Below are 17252 nucleotides of genomic sequence, written 5' to 3'. Positions count from 1 at the left end.
ACCACCATGCCACCTATTGTCACCAGCTAATTCTCAGACTATTTTTCTTTTTTCCCCCTTTTTTTCCTTCACTTGCCAAGAAATATAATCGTTCTATGAGACCATACAGTAAACAGATCCTGAGACAGCAGTGCAGAAAAGAAGTTGACTGAGCACTCCTCCAGAGGAGGAGGAGACCTCGGTAGGGCTGAAGAGGGCTGCGGGAAAGCTGAGAAGGGAGGCACAGAGGAGGGTGGGAGCCCTGCACAAGGGCTCATTGGCAGAAGAAGGCAGGAATAGGATACGTTTCAGCTTGAGTGGCTCTGGGAGGAGCAAGTGTTGGGCTTAAAGTGTCTTGATGAAATAATTGTTCCGTTTCTTTTCAGACGCAGACAGTGAGTTTCATGGGGTGGATTTTCTGCCAGAAGATCTCAACGAGGCTCCAGAGGAGACAGGAATGAGGGTGAACAAGAAATACTCCTGTCTACCTGCTGAAGAGAAGGGGATCCATATTATCAACATCCGAGCTATTGAGGATATAGGATATGACCAGCATGAGAGTACAGTGAGTAAAGGACTTGCCAGATGTGTCGTAACTGGCATACTGTGCTTTACCCCTTAGCTTATTTCTCATTCTTTCCATTGCCAGGATGCTCTGAGATCCTCTCCCTCCCTTTCTCAGAGGTGCTGAGGAGGATTGCCACCAGCCACAGTACATGCTAATTTAGTGGGGTTTGTTCTTTGATGTGAAGAAGGGAAGCAAGGGATCCTTGTTTAACCTGTAGCATAAGAAAGGCTTGGCTATTCTCAGAGTAATCAATCCGGCAATAAGGCTGTGGCAACCTTCACATCTCTTTGCCCATTGTCCTGGTTTCGGCACCCATATAGAGTAGAACAGAAAAACAGGTCTAAAATTTCATGCAAAAGCTATTGTTGACATAGGTAACATTAAACGAATATTCTGGAGCACACAATAGAGGTTAGATTTCCAGTGTCATTAATTGTGCCTCGGTTAAATTCTTTAACATCGGTTTTAAAGAAAGTTAGTAATATGAATACCCAACGGGATTAGGAGTTGGTTATGTCATAAACACATAAAAAGGAGTTTATTCAGGTGAAGGAACTGAGGTGGAGTGGGCTATATAACATCTCGCTGGGGAAAGATGTACCAGAAAAAGCACTACTTGATGCATTGTGCTTGTGCTTAATTAGGGTGGAGCATGGAGGAATAATTCTGTCAGAGTGTAAACATCCCTCCTGCTGTGGTAAAACTGAAATGTCTTTTCCATGTCTCATTTGCAGTTGAAGGGACATGAGCCTTACATGGTCTAAGTCAACACAGCTCGCTCTCCGTTTCAGCGTAGCAGCATTGCGAGAAAGGATGTGGCCTATGAGTACCTTTCAGCATTAATACCACGTCCTTAAAAGAATCTAACCATTTCTTTCTTTAAAACAGGACCAACAGGCTTCTTTGAGTCTTTTGGCTGCATCCCTTTCGCAGTGGGATATAGCCATTCTCACATATTAATAAATTTATCGAGGCTTTAGTACCCACAGTGCAGCACCTTCTCCTAAATTATCAGTGAGTCAGCTTTTCAACAGGAAAGTTCAAAGGAATGGGAAGAAGCTCTCCTTCAGTTTCTGCAGTGACCTGTCCCCTTCCCAGCGGCAGGGGCTCAAAGAAACAGAGAAACTAGGGATTTTCAGCGCCACTTTTCTCCACCCCAGGCATGCTCCCGGAGAAGAGGGGCTGTGGCCAGGATGCGCTGATCTCTCCTGAGCTCCCCGAGCAGTTAGAAACGCCTGGCGCACTCACTGCTGCCATCTTCAAGAGCTGTCTTCAGTCCTGCCCGTTGCCTTTATTTATCAGTCTCCAGACAGACCAACTAATTGCTGTCCCTCATAAAGTCAGTCCAACAAGGGCAGGAAGTGTTTGGGGTCTGAGTGTTTTGCCTGTTTTATCTCCCTGCGCTTACCTTGAACATCTGTCAGTTCAGCCTAGTTTTTCAGAAGTTGATGTTTAATTAATTAATAAGATCAACACATCTTTAAAAATTAAATACAATTAGTTACCTTAAAAGAAATCCCAGTGTTCCTGTATCTTGCTTACAACAACTGTTTACTTTGAAGAGGCATTATATCCTGAAAATCCAGTTAGTTACTATTTCTTAATATTTTGTTTCTATAGAAATTTGCATAACTCGGTTACCTGCCACAAGCAGACTGTCAGTTTGCTTTAAAAAAAATGTTCTGTTCGCAGGTGTGTGCCATTAATCATGAAGCAATCAGAAAGTAATAGTTTTTCATGGTCATCTATATTGTAGTTATGCTTAAGAACTAAATAGGAATGTCTAGATAGGGCACAAACATGAGCAGCCTGCGCCCTGAAGAATGTGGGATTGCCGTGGCTGAGACAGATGTGGGGCAGGGGAAAGAGGGGATAGGACAAAGACAGAGCTCCGTGGTGGCAGCAAATGCTGTATTATTTTATGATATATTTATGTATTTGGAGCAAAGGGTTTAGGTTGAATGGGAAAGAGGGATGGGATCCTGAAAGGAGAAACAGATAGGAAAGGCAGGTATGGAGCACAGCTGCGAGGGGCTGAGGGGACGGGGACCTGCAGCCGAGCTGGCCCTGGGCAGACACGGGCAAGTCAGGCTTCGGGAAGCAGCGAATGTCCCGGCATCCCCACCTCGGCAGGCGGCTGCTCCGCACGCTGCCTGGCATCTCGGGCTTCTCGCTGCCTGCCAGTCCTTGCCGTGCGTTACTGCTATGTGCTCATTTGATTACGCTTGCCTAATTACTTCGGTGCGCTTCCTCCTCCCTCCAAACCCAGGAAGATGGGGTTTGCTGCTCGAATTTGTTGTCTGAGTAAAAATCCTCGAGGCAAAAAGGCAAGAACAGACTGTCCCTTAAAGGCATTGATTTGTAGTTACGGTAGCTGGGACCTGCCCTCCCCAAAGCAATGTTCAGAGGAGCATGCAAATCTGTGTAACACTGGGTGGGTTTCAATGCAGTTTTGGCTATATTGGCTGTTACCTACTGTACAGTAAGCTCAGAGGTTGCTCTTTGCGTCTGGGGTTTAAAAATTGGACTGTCTTAGAAACAACTGTTTGCAAATAACTTACATTTATGCTTTTACATGTGAAACAAGCAGAAGGTGTACACATCCCAAATGGGTTTTGACCGATACGATTTGTAGCTGCTGGCCAATTGCTATCATTTGGAGCACAAGTCCTTTTCCCTATGTGGAGGCTTAATATTCTTCTGTAAAATTAAAAGCCAGAAAAAGTCCCTGGTCCCTGCAAAGCCACTTCTGTGATGAGTAATTTTTGTAAAAACAAATGCAAGTTCCTAGTGAATTTTCTTTTTTTTTTTTTTTTTTTTTTTAATGGTCTGTGCATCTCCAAGGGTAGAATTGTGATTTATGCATGAGAAGTGCTACAGAATGCAGAAATGAGTAATTGTTAGTACTTCTGTATGTTTCTACAGTTGCCCTATGCAGTTTTCAAATAAATGCTTGGAAACGGAATTGTGTTTTCAGACTTAGATTTCTTGCATCTTGCAACACCTAACACAGCATTAATTCAAGATGGGAATAAAGCCTTTGCCACCATCAGATTGCAAAGCAACGCAGGTTTTATAAGTGGGGAAAACAAGGGATGAACTCAGTAAGCAATGAACCCACTTCCCTGGCTACGGTCCATCTGCATTTTTGGCCGCGCTTCATGACCAGCTGGCTCCCTTCAGTCTGTATCTAAGATGATCTCCTTCTCAGATGATACAAACTTGCAACGATAGATAAGAGAAGTGAGAAATGTTTGCACATGATATTAATCTGTTTGTCAGAATTGAAACGCAGATGTCTTGGGTGGAAAAGGACAGATGATCTTAGCGGTGATTAACCCCCAAAGGAGAAAACCAAATCCACCAAGTAGCTGACTTACGAACTAGCGTGCTGGTAATTAGATTAAATCCCAGTCATTTTATCTATTTATTTCTGGCCAATAAAACCCCAGCTGGCTATCTTTAAAATTGCAGGTGTTAATTTGCAAAATTGTTTTGAGTAAGTATCTTGTGGGGGCTCCTCCCGCCTGTGTGCTGTTTGAAGATGGGTCATTGTGTGCTCCAGGCAAGCGGTCCTTGATACAAGGATATGGTCTGTCTGGTGTCCCTGTTAGTGTGGGTACTGATTATTCTTCTCCTCTTTCCTTCTTCTCCACACCCCCATTCCCTGCTTCCAGTTATTAAATTCCCTATCCAAAAATCCAGATGCTGACTGCAAATATGGACTCTACTTCAGAGATGGCAAGAGAAAAGTAGACTACATCCTAGTTTATCATTACAAGAAGTCCTCAGCAGTGAAGACCCTCACCAGGAGAGTTCATCACAATGATTCAAGTGCCCGAAGCACCAAGCAGGACCAGCCACTTCCCGGGAAGGGAGTGCAGCTGGAAATGGGGGAAAGTGAACCTCATGTGGATTACCACGAAGACGACAAGAGGTTTCGCAGGGAGGAGTATGAAGGGAACCTCGTGGAGGCTGGTCTGGAACTGGAACGCGATGAGGATGTAAGGAGCCATTTCAAACAGTTCAAGATAAGGAGGATAACTGGTGGTGGAATCCTGGGAGATGCTGAGCCGTTCCAGTGAACCTGGCTCTGATCAAGGTTACACAAGCTCAACTCTTCCAGAATTTTATTTCGGTTCTGGCAGCGCCATCCTTGCCCACCGATTTAATTTGTCTCACAGGGACGGGCTGCAGTGTTGTTAATGCCCCGGTGAGGTAAAGTTTCTTACTTTTCTTGGCCAGGACTCGTGGCAGGCACATCCAGTATTGCAACACAGCTTGTATCTAGACGTGAGGCTTAAATTGCTCTGAACACTAATCCCAGTTTGGTGGGTTTTCAGTATGCTGTGGTTTGGATCCACTGGTGATTCCAGTTCTGATGAAAAATACCTGATACAGACAGTGACATTTTTATACCTCAGTATAGACTTTAAGAGAATTAAATTTGTTCAGGAGGTTCTGGTACATGCTCTAGCTCGAGCACGTGGGTCTGTATTACAGTTTGCTCTTTCCATTCTTAGACATGAACAGTACAGCTTGTAACGCCTTTCACCTGTACCCTGAAAACAGTATATTCTATTAAAAGACCATTAGACTATATAAAAAATGATGTGTGTGAAGTACTGCCAGTGTGTGATTAGTAGAAATAAGCACAGCCGTATTAATTTCAAAGAAAGCTATTACAATTAACTGATCCAACCAATATGCCTGAAACTCCTGTGAGAGAGGGCAAACATTTATGCTGGTTTTATTTACAGGATCTGAAAGTTGAGATTAAACATCTAGACCCGTGATCAGAGTGTTAAAAAAAAAACTCTGCCACCTATTATTCACAGGCATGTACATAATGATATATATATCTCTCAAAATAAAATACATATTTTGCATGGTATAATGCAAAAACCCCTTTCACTTCTCTGTCCCCCAGGTGAAAATAAGACTTGCTTTCCGTCAAAATTCCAAGTTGTTGTAGTGAACTGGAAGCTTGCCTGTGCCAAGTCATAGATATTTAAATCCTTTGCGAGATGGGAGGTCCCCACCTGTGACATGTGATATCATTTCAAACCACGCAGAAGGGCTCAGGGTTCAAGCCAGGACACCGTAAAAGAGACAGAACCCCGTCCTTTCACTACAAGATACCAACCAGATCAGGAACGCACAGAGATGAAAGCAAGCCACAGGGATTTACATCAGCTTCCATATCCAGCACATCAGTGTAGGGGGAAAAACCTGCAATCACTTGGGCTTGAAAAGCGTGCCACGAAGGTGCACTGGAGGCTTCACTAACTGCAAAAAGAGCAAAGGTTCCCTAAACAGATGATGTTTACTAAGTCACTTAAGCTCTCTTCAAGAAAGTAAATTCAAAGGGGGTTTGGAAGCCGTGCCTTATTGGAAGGCTGGCAGTTATTTACCTCCCCTGAGTAACCAATTTTTAGAAAGCCAGTGCAGAATAAAGCTGCGTGCAAGCTAGTTATTATAATAACTGCCTGAGCTGACGCAGCAGCAAGATTAGAAAGATCCATTAAAGTTTCTTTCTCTTCTGTTTGCTGAATGCCTGCTTGTTTGATATCATTTGTCCAATGGCTTTGAAATGCTTACTCCCGTGGGAGTAAATATGGGTGTATGTGGGAGTGCCAGAAGCGAACCCCCGTGTTCAGCCAGCTAGAACAGCGCTCAGAGAACCGGCGGGATACAAGCACACCGCTAATATTACCATTAACCTTTATCTTCCCCCCCCCCCCCTTTTGTTTTGTTGAATTCTTCCTAGTAGTTTTCCTAATTAAAACGCGTAGTGTTTTAACGTAGATACTCATATCTGTATCTGAGGCTGCTTCGTTCTTACTGCAGTTCTGGTCCTTTGAGATACCGAGCCGCTCTTCGGAGGCAGCTCCATTAATTACAATGCACTCACAAAATCACAGCATTTGGCTGGATGCCTGCGCTTCAGATTTAACTGGCTTAGTCTGTATTTGTGTCCATAGTCATTAGCTTTTATTTCCCAAACAATTTTTATCTGTTTAACCTCGTGGTAATTGTTCTGGAAGACAATAGCATTTTTGCGTCACATTTTATAGCAGCTCAGCACAGCGAGGTGTTCAGTGATTGTCCTGTTGTTAGGAGCTAGCTGTCTCAAATGAGATGTAGCGTGTTGGCGGTAATAGACTGTCCCTTAAACACGTAGGAAACGCAAGGGGAAAAATACTTGCTTTCCTCTCATCAGTAACCTTTTCTCTTGCCTTTTTTTAAAGACTAAAATCCATGGGGTTGGATTTGTAAAAATACACGCGCCGTGGAATGTATTGTGTCGAGAGGCAGAATTTCTTAAGCTCAAGATGCCCACAAAAAAGGTGAGTCCCGATTTTCCTTTTTTCCCTCTGGAAGGCATAGTTTAAACATACGCTTATCTCTGAGCACCTTACAAATGTAGACTTTTTTTCCGACAAGCATTTTTAAAATAGTGAACTAATCTGTACAGAAAATGAGAGTCACAAACTTGCTTGCTTGGGACAGCAGAGAGAATAACTGGAAGGAGGAATGGAAATCAAGAATTCCCAGCCGCTACCGCTATCTGTACGCGATGCAAGTGATTTCATACAATGCCTCATCCTCTCAGCGTGTTTTAAAAGAAGAGGTTGCAATTGCTGATGAAATTTATGTGTGCATTTTGGAGGTTATTTTCTCACCCGGAATGCTAGACTGCTAAAAATGAACATAAGAGTAACAATTGTTGTGCAGTAGTCTCGCTGGGTTTCGTGACTCTTCGTATACATCGTTAGTTATATTTGCAGGAGCTGGGACTACTCTGCCACAAAATAAATTACCTTTCAGAACATTTGAAATATCATTAAAGAAATGGCAGTATATTTTCATCAATTCTAAATCATCTGTGATAGATAGCTACCTGTTCAGTGAGCATAGCTTAGAGGTGGATTAATATTTAAACACATACTAAGTGCACGTCCCAGACTGCAGAGGGAAGTCTATAATGGAGCAAGAGACAGTCTCAAAGCCCAGTGTCATTTATTACAACAATAAAACCACACTTTTAGTTTGGATTTCATATTAATCCCCATTATTGCCTCACTTACCACCAATTTCCATCAGAAGCACAATTAGATAAAAAAAGTCTGTTGTGATCCTGCGATTAAAGCTGCTTTGGCATAAAAGAAAAGTTAGGGTGGGCATTTTGTGGGGTTTTTTTTTGTGTGAAAGAAGCCACCTAAGCCTGCAGGCGTTGCCCGGGAGAAGCGATGTGCCTGAGAACACCCTCAGACCCCTAAAGCCTTATTTCCAGCCGAGCATCTTCTGCGGTGGGAGCCCTGCCCTGCATCTGCACATAGTTTTTGTGGCTCAGAGAGGGAAGCCTGTAATCCTCTTTTGTGAGCTGCTAACACAACTCCTGCGTTTAGTGCTACGGAACTGCAATCGACAATTCAAGATATTTTGGTTCCTTTATATGGAAGAGGGGAAACTCCTGAAACCCGCACAATATTCCCAGGAAAGTCCCCTGGGAGAGGAGAACCCTTCTGTTGTTTTGCACAGGGGCTCCATAGCTCCTTCATTTCTTTGCCCCATTGCACCAAGAAAATAGTAAATGCCAGAGGCGCGGGTGCCTCAGGAGCCAGCGCCGAGTATCTCTCTGCTGAACACCCCAGCCTGATTATTTGGAGTCAAACACCGGCCGTGCTCTGGCTCAGAGGAAAAGCAATAGGCTTCCTCTGCTTGCCTTGGTTTGACTTTCCCATCCATCTATGTGTTTTGAATGTTTTCAAGAAGGTCAGCTATACTCCTTGACAGTTTATTCTGATGTGTTTACTTAATTGATGGTTTATTCCTTACAGTTCACCCTCTTCTGGATAACCAAAAAGCAATAACCTTTTACCGTTGTTCTCTTTGCCCACTCAGATGTACCAGATCAATCAGACCCATGGTCTTCTGAAAAAGATTAATTCTGTAATTCAAAAAATAACAGAGCCCATCCAGCCAAAAGTAGCAGAACACAAACCTCAGACGGTGAAGCGCCTCTCCTACCCCTTCTCCAGAGAGAAACAGCACCTGTAAGTGAAAGCTTTCTGTAAATGTGCACGTCAACAGGTTCCAGCCTTCCTGATAGCAGCTGCGGCACCAAAACGTGAAAGGGAAAATGAGCGCCAACACTTTGTTAGTGATTACTGTAAAGAATATTTCCATTTTGCGGTAAATTTACTTTTCTGTTTGTTTTTTTTTCTCTTCCCCCTCACTGTTGAGGAGTGAGGCTTTGTAGAGCCCCTCTGTGAAATCTCTGTGCTGCTGTTGTGGTATATAAGACATATCTATATAACTATACACATCAACTGTTAGACTGCCAAGCAAGATTTGGTTTTTGTAAACCAGTGTGGTTTACAACAGTTTCTTTTCCATATAAAATAAAATGCTCGGTAAAATTTGCAGCCAGAGATGTGGGCTGATAAATTTTAGATTAATTTCATTCGTCCGGTATGGGCAGCTTTACACATGTGCTGCCAACCAGGCCTTGACTTTGAAATGCTATGAAGTCCGTGGTAGCTTTGCCATCGATTTCAGATCAGTAAGAATAGCTGTAAACGTGGGTGTAGGAAAAAAAATCATACGGTGGGGCCCAGCCAAAGTTTTGACTGCCCTGGATTGCTTTGCTGCTGCTCTTCCTTGGCCAGCATCCCAGAGGAGAAGCTTTGAAGGCTGTGTTTATGTATGTGCCAGCTGGAACAAGTAACAGTCCTAGGGCAGGATTTCTTCACTCTGCATACAGGGTTTTTAGTTTTTAATCAAGGGATGCGGAACACTGATGGAGTTGTGTATGTTAGTTGGGCCAGTCAATGTATGTGACATTTGACATGTTCTTGGTCTTGCAGGAAATGTATTTCTATATTTATTTGCATGTGGGATGTTCCTACAGCAGAGTAGCTTGTGGGCTCAGAGAAAGCCCAAAAGATGCTCCTTAGCTTAGGCGTGGATGGAGGGAGGCAAGAGTGGCCTCACAGGGTTTAAGGGACACACAAAAGGTAAAGATTGTTAGGGGAGATTCAAGGCCAGCAGTGGTCAGGAATTCAACTTAAATGAGCATCAACGGTCTCTTTTGTGCAGACAAACCCGTAAATATATAAAACCAGTGAAACATAAAAGTGGCCTCTTGCAAATATGAGAGTTGGGATGGACTTTGTTTTTTAATGAGGTTTCTACAAGCTATTCTTTAATGTTAGCTATGAGAGAGCCCCAGGAGAAATGAAAATATTGAAGGGGTCAACAATAGCAGGAAATTACTGGCTTGCTTTTTTTTTTTAACCTAATGCGCTTCCTCCTAATCTTTTAACAGATTTGATTTGTCTGACAGAGATTCCTTCTTTGACAGCAAAACGAGAAGCACTATAGTAAGTACTGTATATAAATAATTTATGGTGGATAGTGCCTTAGTCATGGTGTTAATAGCCCCTTCGCCAGCTTTAGTATGATGCCTGCTGCCAGTTTGCCTTTCTTAACCCAATACCAGGGATCGCCTGTGACATCAGTTACTGAAAATATAAATAAAGCAGTTCCAGCTTTAGCTTATGTAATGAATAGTCTTTGATGCTAACAGGTTGCTGCCTTTTGGAAAATAATTTAGATCTTCTTTCTAGTTCAGAGTTAATCTGGGACATAGTTTCTTAGTAGACATATCACCAGAAAGGAATACATTCAGATTCTACTGCTGGTTCTGCCACCAGCTCCCTGCACCACTGTGACTCCTTTACCTTTTTGTAACTATACATTGCTCTTTTTATAAAATGCTGGGAAATCTCCCAAGACAAATTCCACTGAAGCAGCCAGGTATTTACAGGGAATATTATTTCCAGTTTGGGGGGCAATTCTCTAGAATGGTGTTGAGGTTTATTCTTCTTATCTAGAATTACTTGTGATGTTTATTTAGCATTAAAGTTTACATGAAGCAAATGCAACAGGGACAGAAAATTGCACCTTGTTCTGATTGTGTATGCATCTGTTCACCTCTGTTACGCTGGGAAGCGTGATGTACACATACGCAGCGCTGGGATTGGGCTGAGCCATTCCTGCCTTCGTTTTGGAGATTTTCTGTGGCCCTTCAGTGCTAGCATGGGAGTTTTCCTCTCATAATTAAACTTCCGCAGTTCCCTTGCAGAAATGAAGCCTAATACAGGAATGCAATATCACAAACTACATTTAAGTGCTTCCTTGTGACTTACAGAATATAAAATAGAGCGGAGGAGAAGGTGTAGGCTCCTTTATAGCCGCTGAGGGGGAATTGAAAAGACAGCTCATGTGACATCCAGGGCAGTTGGAAGGGACCATGCCAAGCAGCCCTTGCTGCAACACTTTTCCAAGTATAATGTGGACTCTTTGCCCCATTCCACTGCTGCTAATCGGTGTGTTGGAATGTGACTGTGAGTGTGCTTTTATCTTATATTTAACATTAGCCTTTTGGATGATAAGTGGTTTCAAAAAGAGCTTATATCGCAATTATAGCTGTCTTTTATTGCCACGGTGATAAGGGGCATAAGATATCTAACTTCCCTTTCCTGCTTTGAAATTCCAGTGTGCAGACCCCATGCTGTAGTTCCCCTGTAGCCTGAAGTGCGCTGATTTGATGTGAGCGCAGGTTATCAGGGCTAGGTGAGTTTGACCAGGGAAGGCACATGCAGCAGCACAGAAATGGAAAAGAAAAAGACAAACACTGAATTGGTTTATTAACGATAAAACATCTCATTTGAGATTGAAAAAAAAAAAGCATAGCTTTTGTTTGTAGACTTGCTCTTACAGGTATACAGTAAAAAAAAACTCGTACGTACAAGAAACTTAAGGGAGCAAATGAAGAGTTAAAATTCACGACAACAAGCTGGCTGAGAAAGGTAGCAAAGCAAAAAGGCACCGTAGGACAAGAGGGTGAGCAAGACTAACTGAAAAATTGCCTGAAACAAAAGGAGCTCATAGCAGAAGCTGGGAGGAAGAGGAGGGATGGGGTTTTTTTAAACCCTCCAGGAACATCGGGCATATAACAATAATGCTGGTAGTATGTTGCTTTGTTTGAAATCCCTGTAAATCACCCAGTAATAAAAGACATCGAATGCTTCCCAGCATCGTTTTATCCTGCGTGCATTTCTCTTTGTATTCTTCTTTCTTAAAGTTCTCTGCTGCCTCTCTCATATGTATTTTTAAACCATAGAGCAAATATTGACCCTTCCGCCTACTGCAGAATGAACAGGAATCTAGTCACTCCCTGTGAATCTTTGATGAATAGAAACTAAGCCAAAGACCTTTTACTTATTTTTAAAAAAGCCCAACATTACAGAACTGGGAACCTCTCTGTGGCAGCCCTTTAACTCACTGGAGTTAGAAGACAACAACAGGCAGATGAGCTGCAGGGCTTGCCTCCTATGCCCTCGCTCGCTTCCCTCCGGGAATTGGGCAAGCGGCAGCCGAGTTCGCACACGGATTAGCCAGCATCCCCAGGGAACCGGTCCATAACGCCCCAGACAAGCCAGGCCATGGGCAGCAGGAGCTTTTGCCTGTGGTTTTCCTCTGCTGCCCGCTCCCCTGCCAGCCGAGTGCTTGCCTTGCCCAAGCGCATCGCTGCATGGGAGCGGCGCGGCGCGAAAGCTTGACCGCTCGGGCGGCGCGGTGAGATGTGCAAAGGTTATTTGGCAATACATTTGACAAAAAATTGTAAAATAAATACATCTGGTTCGCCACGGAGGTCACGCGAGCTCAGAAATGCTAAGGTCAGCCTGTGTGTGTTAGTCCCGTTTCCGATAAATGGCTGCGTACGCGTTTTGAGCCCGAAGCTCTGCTGAAGTCCGTGGGGTGAAGCCAGCTTGCGCTACGGAGGCGAGGGCCGAGCTGGCCCGGCACGCCACCGAGGCCGGGTAGAAGAGGGCTTCTGCTCTTTGGTCGATGTCCGACATCAGCAAAAATAGCGCTTCTGTTGTGCGAGCGGCTAAACGTAACCCCGTTGCCCCTGATCAATTCTCTTGGTAGCTGGCTATTTAGTTAAGCCTTTCTCTCTTGTACAGATAACTCGGCGTGGAAATCCTTAAGCCCTGCTCTCCTGAACACCATGACTTTTATTAAAGAATGACGACTTCATCGACATCCTGGTTTTGCCAATATTTGAGCTGTACACACAAGAGATTGTGCTTTTCACTGGCAGTATCTAAAGTAACCCTTCCCTTTCTTTTATTTTACTTCTGTAGGTTTATGAAATATTGAAAAGAACGACATGTACCAAAGCAAAATATAGCATGGGTAAGGAACTTTATTTAGCTTTAAGTTCGATATAATTTTCAGGTATTGAAAATAATTGCAAGTTGTAACTGGCTGCGGAGTTTAGGTTTTTCCCCCGCTCTCTAATTGGATGTATGTGCATATAATTGTTTTATTTGGAAATTTAGTTTAATTAATGTAGCTGTTTGGAATTTTTTCAAATGTGAATTTATAGATTTGACTCTAAATTAAATGGTAAGTGAGCATATAGCCCCTGCAGACGTTAGGTCCTTTGCAGCAGGACTGGATGTGATACAAACCGGCGGATAACACGTGCTCTGCGTTGGTTCAGTTTTACACTCACTGAAGTGGATGAGGGTATTACCACGAATTTCAGTAACCGCAGTGAAAGTCTATGGATTGACCCATTCCTTTTAAGTAGTAGCCTCACGTTTTTATGATGGGATGGCTTTTCAATGACTGGAGTGAAATGGTCGTAACTGATGACTGCCCAAAACACTGTCCTAAGTGGAACGGAGATTAACCCGGCGGAGTGGCCAAGGACTAAGGCACGCACTGAAAGCTGGCCCAGCTCTCAGCCCTCAAAACAGTTGTTGCCACTCAGTGGGTGTGCAGTTTGCACTGCCACGGCCAGTAGTTTTAGGATTTCAGCCTTAGGGCTTGTGCTCTGAGAACTAAATTCATAGTACAGGTAAACATGAATTGCAAATCAGGTCACCCTAAAGATTTGTTGGCAGCTTTTCCTGTTCAGCTGTTATATACTTTATTTTATACGTAATGTAATATATAGGTATATACTTGACTGTGGGGCCAAAGTTAACGAACAGTTAATGGTAAACCGAATTATATAAGGTGGAAGGCTGAATTCCCTCATATCCAAGCTTCTTAACAGACAACCAACAGAAACAAATTTGGATGAGAAAAGTACATGAGTTTGGGAGAAAATGTTTGATAACTGTTGGAATGTGTTATAGCATTTATTCGCCTACAAGCAGTTAAACAAAACAATGGGAACTTGAATTACAGGTAGTTCTGTTCAATATTGACCCGTCAGCTGCTTAGAAATACATCAAATAATAGAAGAATAATTATGCCAGAAATTATCTCCATGCTTTGACTTTTCTGTTGAAGTTACAACATACAGGGTACAATTGCTGAGTCCTTATATACACTAAATTTTGGTATTCAGCCAGTATTAACAGACGTACTGTTTCCCTGTAGCATGGGAATTCCAAATTAATCTGTGACTTTCAGGACCCTTTTTGAGTCTGGTGCTGGATCATTTTCATTAGAAATTACGTATTTGCACTCTTGAAAGGGGAAGGTCATACAGCTCAGTTTGAATTCTTGCCTTGGAGTTGGTTACTCACTTGATTTTTTTTTTTTTTTCTCTTTCTTTTTTTTTTCGGTCCAGAAATGGGAAACACATTAGAGATTAGTTGAATAGGGCAGAGGCTAAAGGAAAGAGAAGTGTTAGTTATTCCTGGATCGTTCTTCTACCTGAGACTGGCAAGGTCACACAGTATACCTAATAAAAATGTCATTAGGCCAGCCTGTCCATGGGTATACTCAGCATAACTCAATCGGGTCCTTTGTGTTCCAGCGCTGGAATGCTGGGTTACAACCCAGCAAAGGTTGCAAACAGATTTGAGCAAACACAGATAATGCTGCAACATTTGTGCCCAGCAGGAAAAAGGCAGCTGCCCAGCAAACACTGCGGTCTTTGTTATTTATTTTGCAAATTTGCGAAAATATGAATCTGTCTTATTGTTACGTATTGACATGTAGAAGGGTACCATGTAGCTCTTTGGTCGGTCGCACAGCCCTAGAAAAATAATTTATCTGCTCACTAGTTGTTTCTGCCAGAAGCATGGAAACATTTGCAGACAATTCATAGTACTGTATAATGTTAAATAGGACTTTGAAAATTAATTATACTGCAGGATACTGAGCACTCCTGGAGCAGATCCTCCAGCAGGTGATTAGTATCTCAAAAATGTTAATGAACCTGAAAAATTCTCATTTCAAGAACAATCAAAAATGTCTTGGTGAACCTACGGTGAGCTGTTCCCTGGTTCACAGTTGTTGTTCCTTCAGATCCAGCCCCACACTCTTCTGTTAGCAGTGAACTGATGGGCAACATGGAGCACACTGTAGCACATAATTTTTCTTTTCTTTTTCTAAGTCCTTTTAAATTCTCCACGATGCCAGTGGCCAGATTTGGGCTGGTTGTTTTTGTTTTTTTTTTTTTTTTTTCAATTGGCATTAATCAGCTTAGCCTTGCAGAAAGACATGTACTTGACTTAGGTCTGACTCAGCATCCAAGACTGGTTCGTTGAATCCCCAAATGTATCTTCATGGATAACACGACACCTTCAGACATGGGTAATACTCCATAATTGGAAGAAGCTATATTAATGCCAGCAGCTGCAGCAAGAACATTAGATAGTAATGTTCTACAGCCCTCAAAGGTTCAGGTCCAGCCGAGGACCTTTGGGAATGGTGCAGCGAGCTGCAGTGTCGAAGACCCCCTCACCAAACTTACACGTTAACTCCTCCCCACCCACCCGTACTCTGGCCCCAAGTTAAGGAGCAATACCACACCTGGGAAGGCAGGACTCCTCAAAGTCCCTTATGCCGCATACATTATATAGATGAAGCATTAATTGCTTTCAGCCTCATGCATGTCACTAATAAACGGATGTGTAAACAGGGAAAGGAGAGGGAAGAAAGAAGGAAACTACCCTTTTAAATAAAAGACGAAAATGTGGTAAATATGGTAAGTATTACGCCAAGGTCTTCGCAAAGGCTTTCCCTACAATTTCTCTAATCAATCTGAAATCTAAATTCAAAACTTTGTGTGGATGATGTGTGCGTATGCGTGTTCCCGTATGCCATCAATTCCAGCCATATTCTTCTTGTGATCGAGCCTTCTGCTACACACTTTCAAATCTGCAGGCTTGCCCTTAAATCAAACTGACTTTTCAGAAAATGTAATTTATTTTAATGACTAATTTCAAGTCATTGGCTTCTAATTCTTGATTCTCAAATATATATGACTTCCTCTTGCTCTCTGCAGTTTTCCATTTCATAAAATGAGTCATGTTTAATAACCTATATGATTAAAAATGAAACTACATGGAAAGGAATGAGATGGCAGAAAAAATCATTATCTGACCAAATGACTGTTATTTTGAGGGAAATCTCCAGGAAGGATGATAAAGTGAGACTGTCTAACCTAGAAATTGTAAATAACTATTATGTCTCTATTTTTCAAGGGATCACCAGTCTGCTTGCCAATGGAGTTTACAGTGCTGCATATCCTTTGCATGATGTAAGTGATCTTGGAATATAGTTTACATGTCTACTATCCGACACCAAGAAATCCTTAATGTGTTATGTATTAATGGCATCATCCCAAACATGAGTGTTTGGATCCTGACTTCCTGCTCCCTTGTATCACGATTGCGGTAACTACTGCGGGTTGTTTCCATCGCTCTGCTCGCTTTTAATGAACTCCCCACCTCTGTTCTACCTTTGATGATTCTAAGTGACATTTGAACGTAACATTAGAAGAGTTGTTTTGGTGGCTTAGCAAATGAAATGCTTCTGTCACTTTCTGACCTTCTGCTCTGGAGGTCCCTGGCATCAGTGCTAGGAAAAGTATTTATTCCTGGGGCACCAAGCGGCTGGTTCCCTCATCCACATCTCCCTGGCATCCCCCTTGCACGTGCGGAGACGGCAGTGGCTGCGTGTCCGTGCGATCGGTTGCCACTGGAGGAAAAACCATAAGCAAGAATTTGAAGTGACTCACTTCATGGGACTGGATGTGACTGCAGATGACCTTACTGATGGAATCTGCTTCTGAGCTGTTCAGTAGGATGTCAAGAGTGTGTTTGTCAAGAGGATTAGAGAGAGGTAGGGAATTTTGGTGGCACTCACACCCGAGCTGGGGATCCCCATCCTGCCAGAGGTGCACAGCAGTTGGATGCCGATGACATTTTTATTTAGGCACGGCTAGAACTGACAAACACACGCTCTTAACTAGACCCTTTCAGAAAGGCTTGACAGATGTCAAGGGGATGTGGCAGTCGTGCTGCTCACGATGTACTGGCTGTGTGAGCGTACAAGGGCTGTCAAGCCTGGTGCTGGTTTTCCAGCATGGGATGTGAAGATGAAGCGTGTCTTCCTAGTTTTCTGCCCCCCTCACTCACGCTGGTTTTCCATGGGACCGCGAGCGTGTTATCTCGGTGTAACTGAGACCAGAAGAGCCTCTTTATCTGCCTGATGTTTATCATAAATGTCAGGCACTCTTAAACTAAGCGATATCGCTTAGAAATCCAGAAAGGTTAAATAAACTTCTCTGCGTGTACTTGTCTCACATCTTTAGACAGCTACTGATAGTCTTGTGTGTAAGTTATTTATTGTCTTAGTTTACTCCTTTATCGTATTT

At 42.9% G+C, this 17252-nt stretch overlaps 1 protein-coding gene across 7 annotated transcripts in view; it reads left to right on the top strand.

Annotated features, from left to right (window-relative positions):
• The first annotated feature begins 373 nt into the window (after nt 1–373).
• Nucleotides 374–17252, top strand: part of ANO1 (anoctamin 1) — a 45629-nt gene continuing 28750 nt past the window's right edge. For 4 of the 7 annotated variants that reach the window (XM_075712154.1, XM_075712153.1, XM_075712155.1 and 1 more), the window contains exons 1-7: nt 437–544; nt 4225–4551; nt 6799–6897; nt 8456–8607; nt 9882–9936; nt 12769–12820; nt 16078–16133. In XM_075712154.1, coding sequence (XP_075568269.1) covers nt 437–544; nt 4225–4551; nt 6799–6897; nt 8456–8607; nt 9882–9936; nt 12769–12820; nt 16078–16133 — 849 coding nt within the window. Of the gene's footprint in view, nt 545–4224; nt 4552–6798; nt 6898–8455; nt 8608–9881; nt 9937–12768; nt 12821–15512; nt 15579–16077; nt 16134–17252 lie in introns of all 7 variants that reach the window. The other 3 variants (XM_075712157.1, XM_075712152.1, XM_075712156.1) reach the window with 3 other exon arrangements.

The sequence above is a fragment of the Pelecanus crispus genome, chromosome 6 (genome assembly GCF_030463565.1).
Source record: "Pelecanus crispus isolate bPelCri1 chromosome 6, bPelCri1.pri, whole genome shotgun sequence".
Lineage (NCBI taxonomy): Eukaryota > Metazoa > Chordata > Aves > Pelecaniformes > Pelecanidae > Pelecanus > Pelecanus crispus.
Note: the sequence above shows the minus strand (reverse complement) of the source record. Positions and strands in the feature narration are given on the sequence as shown.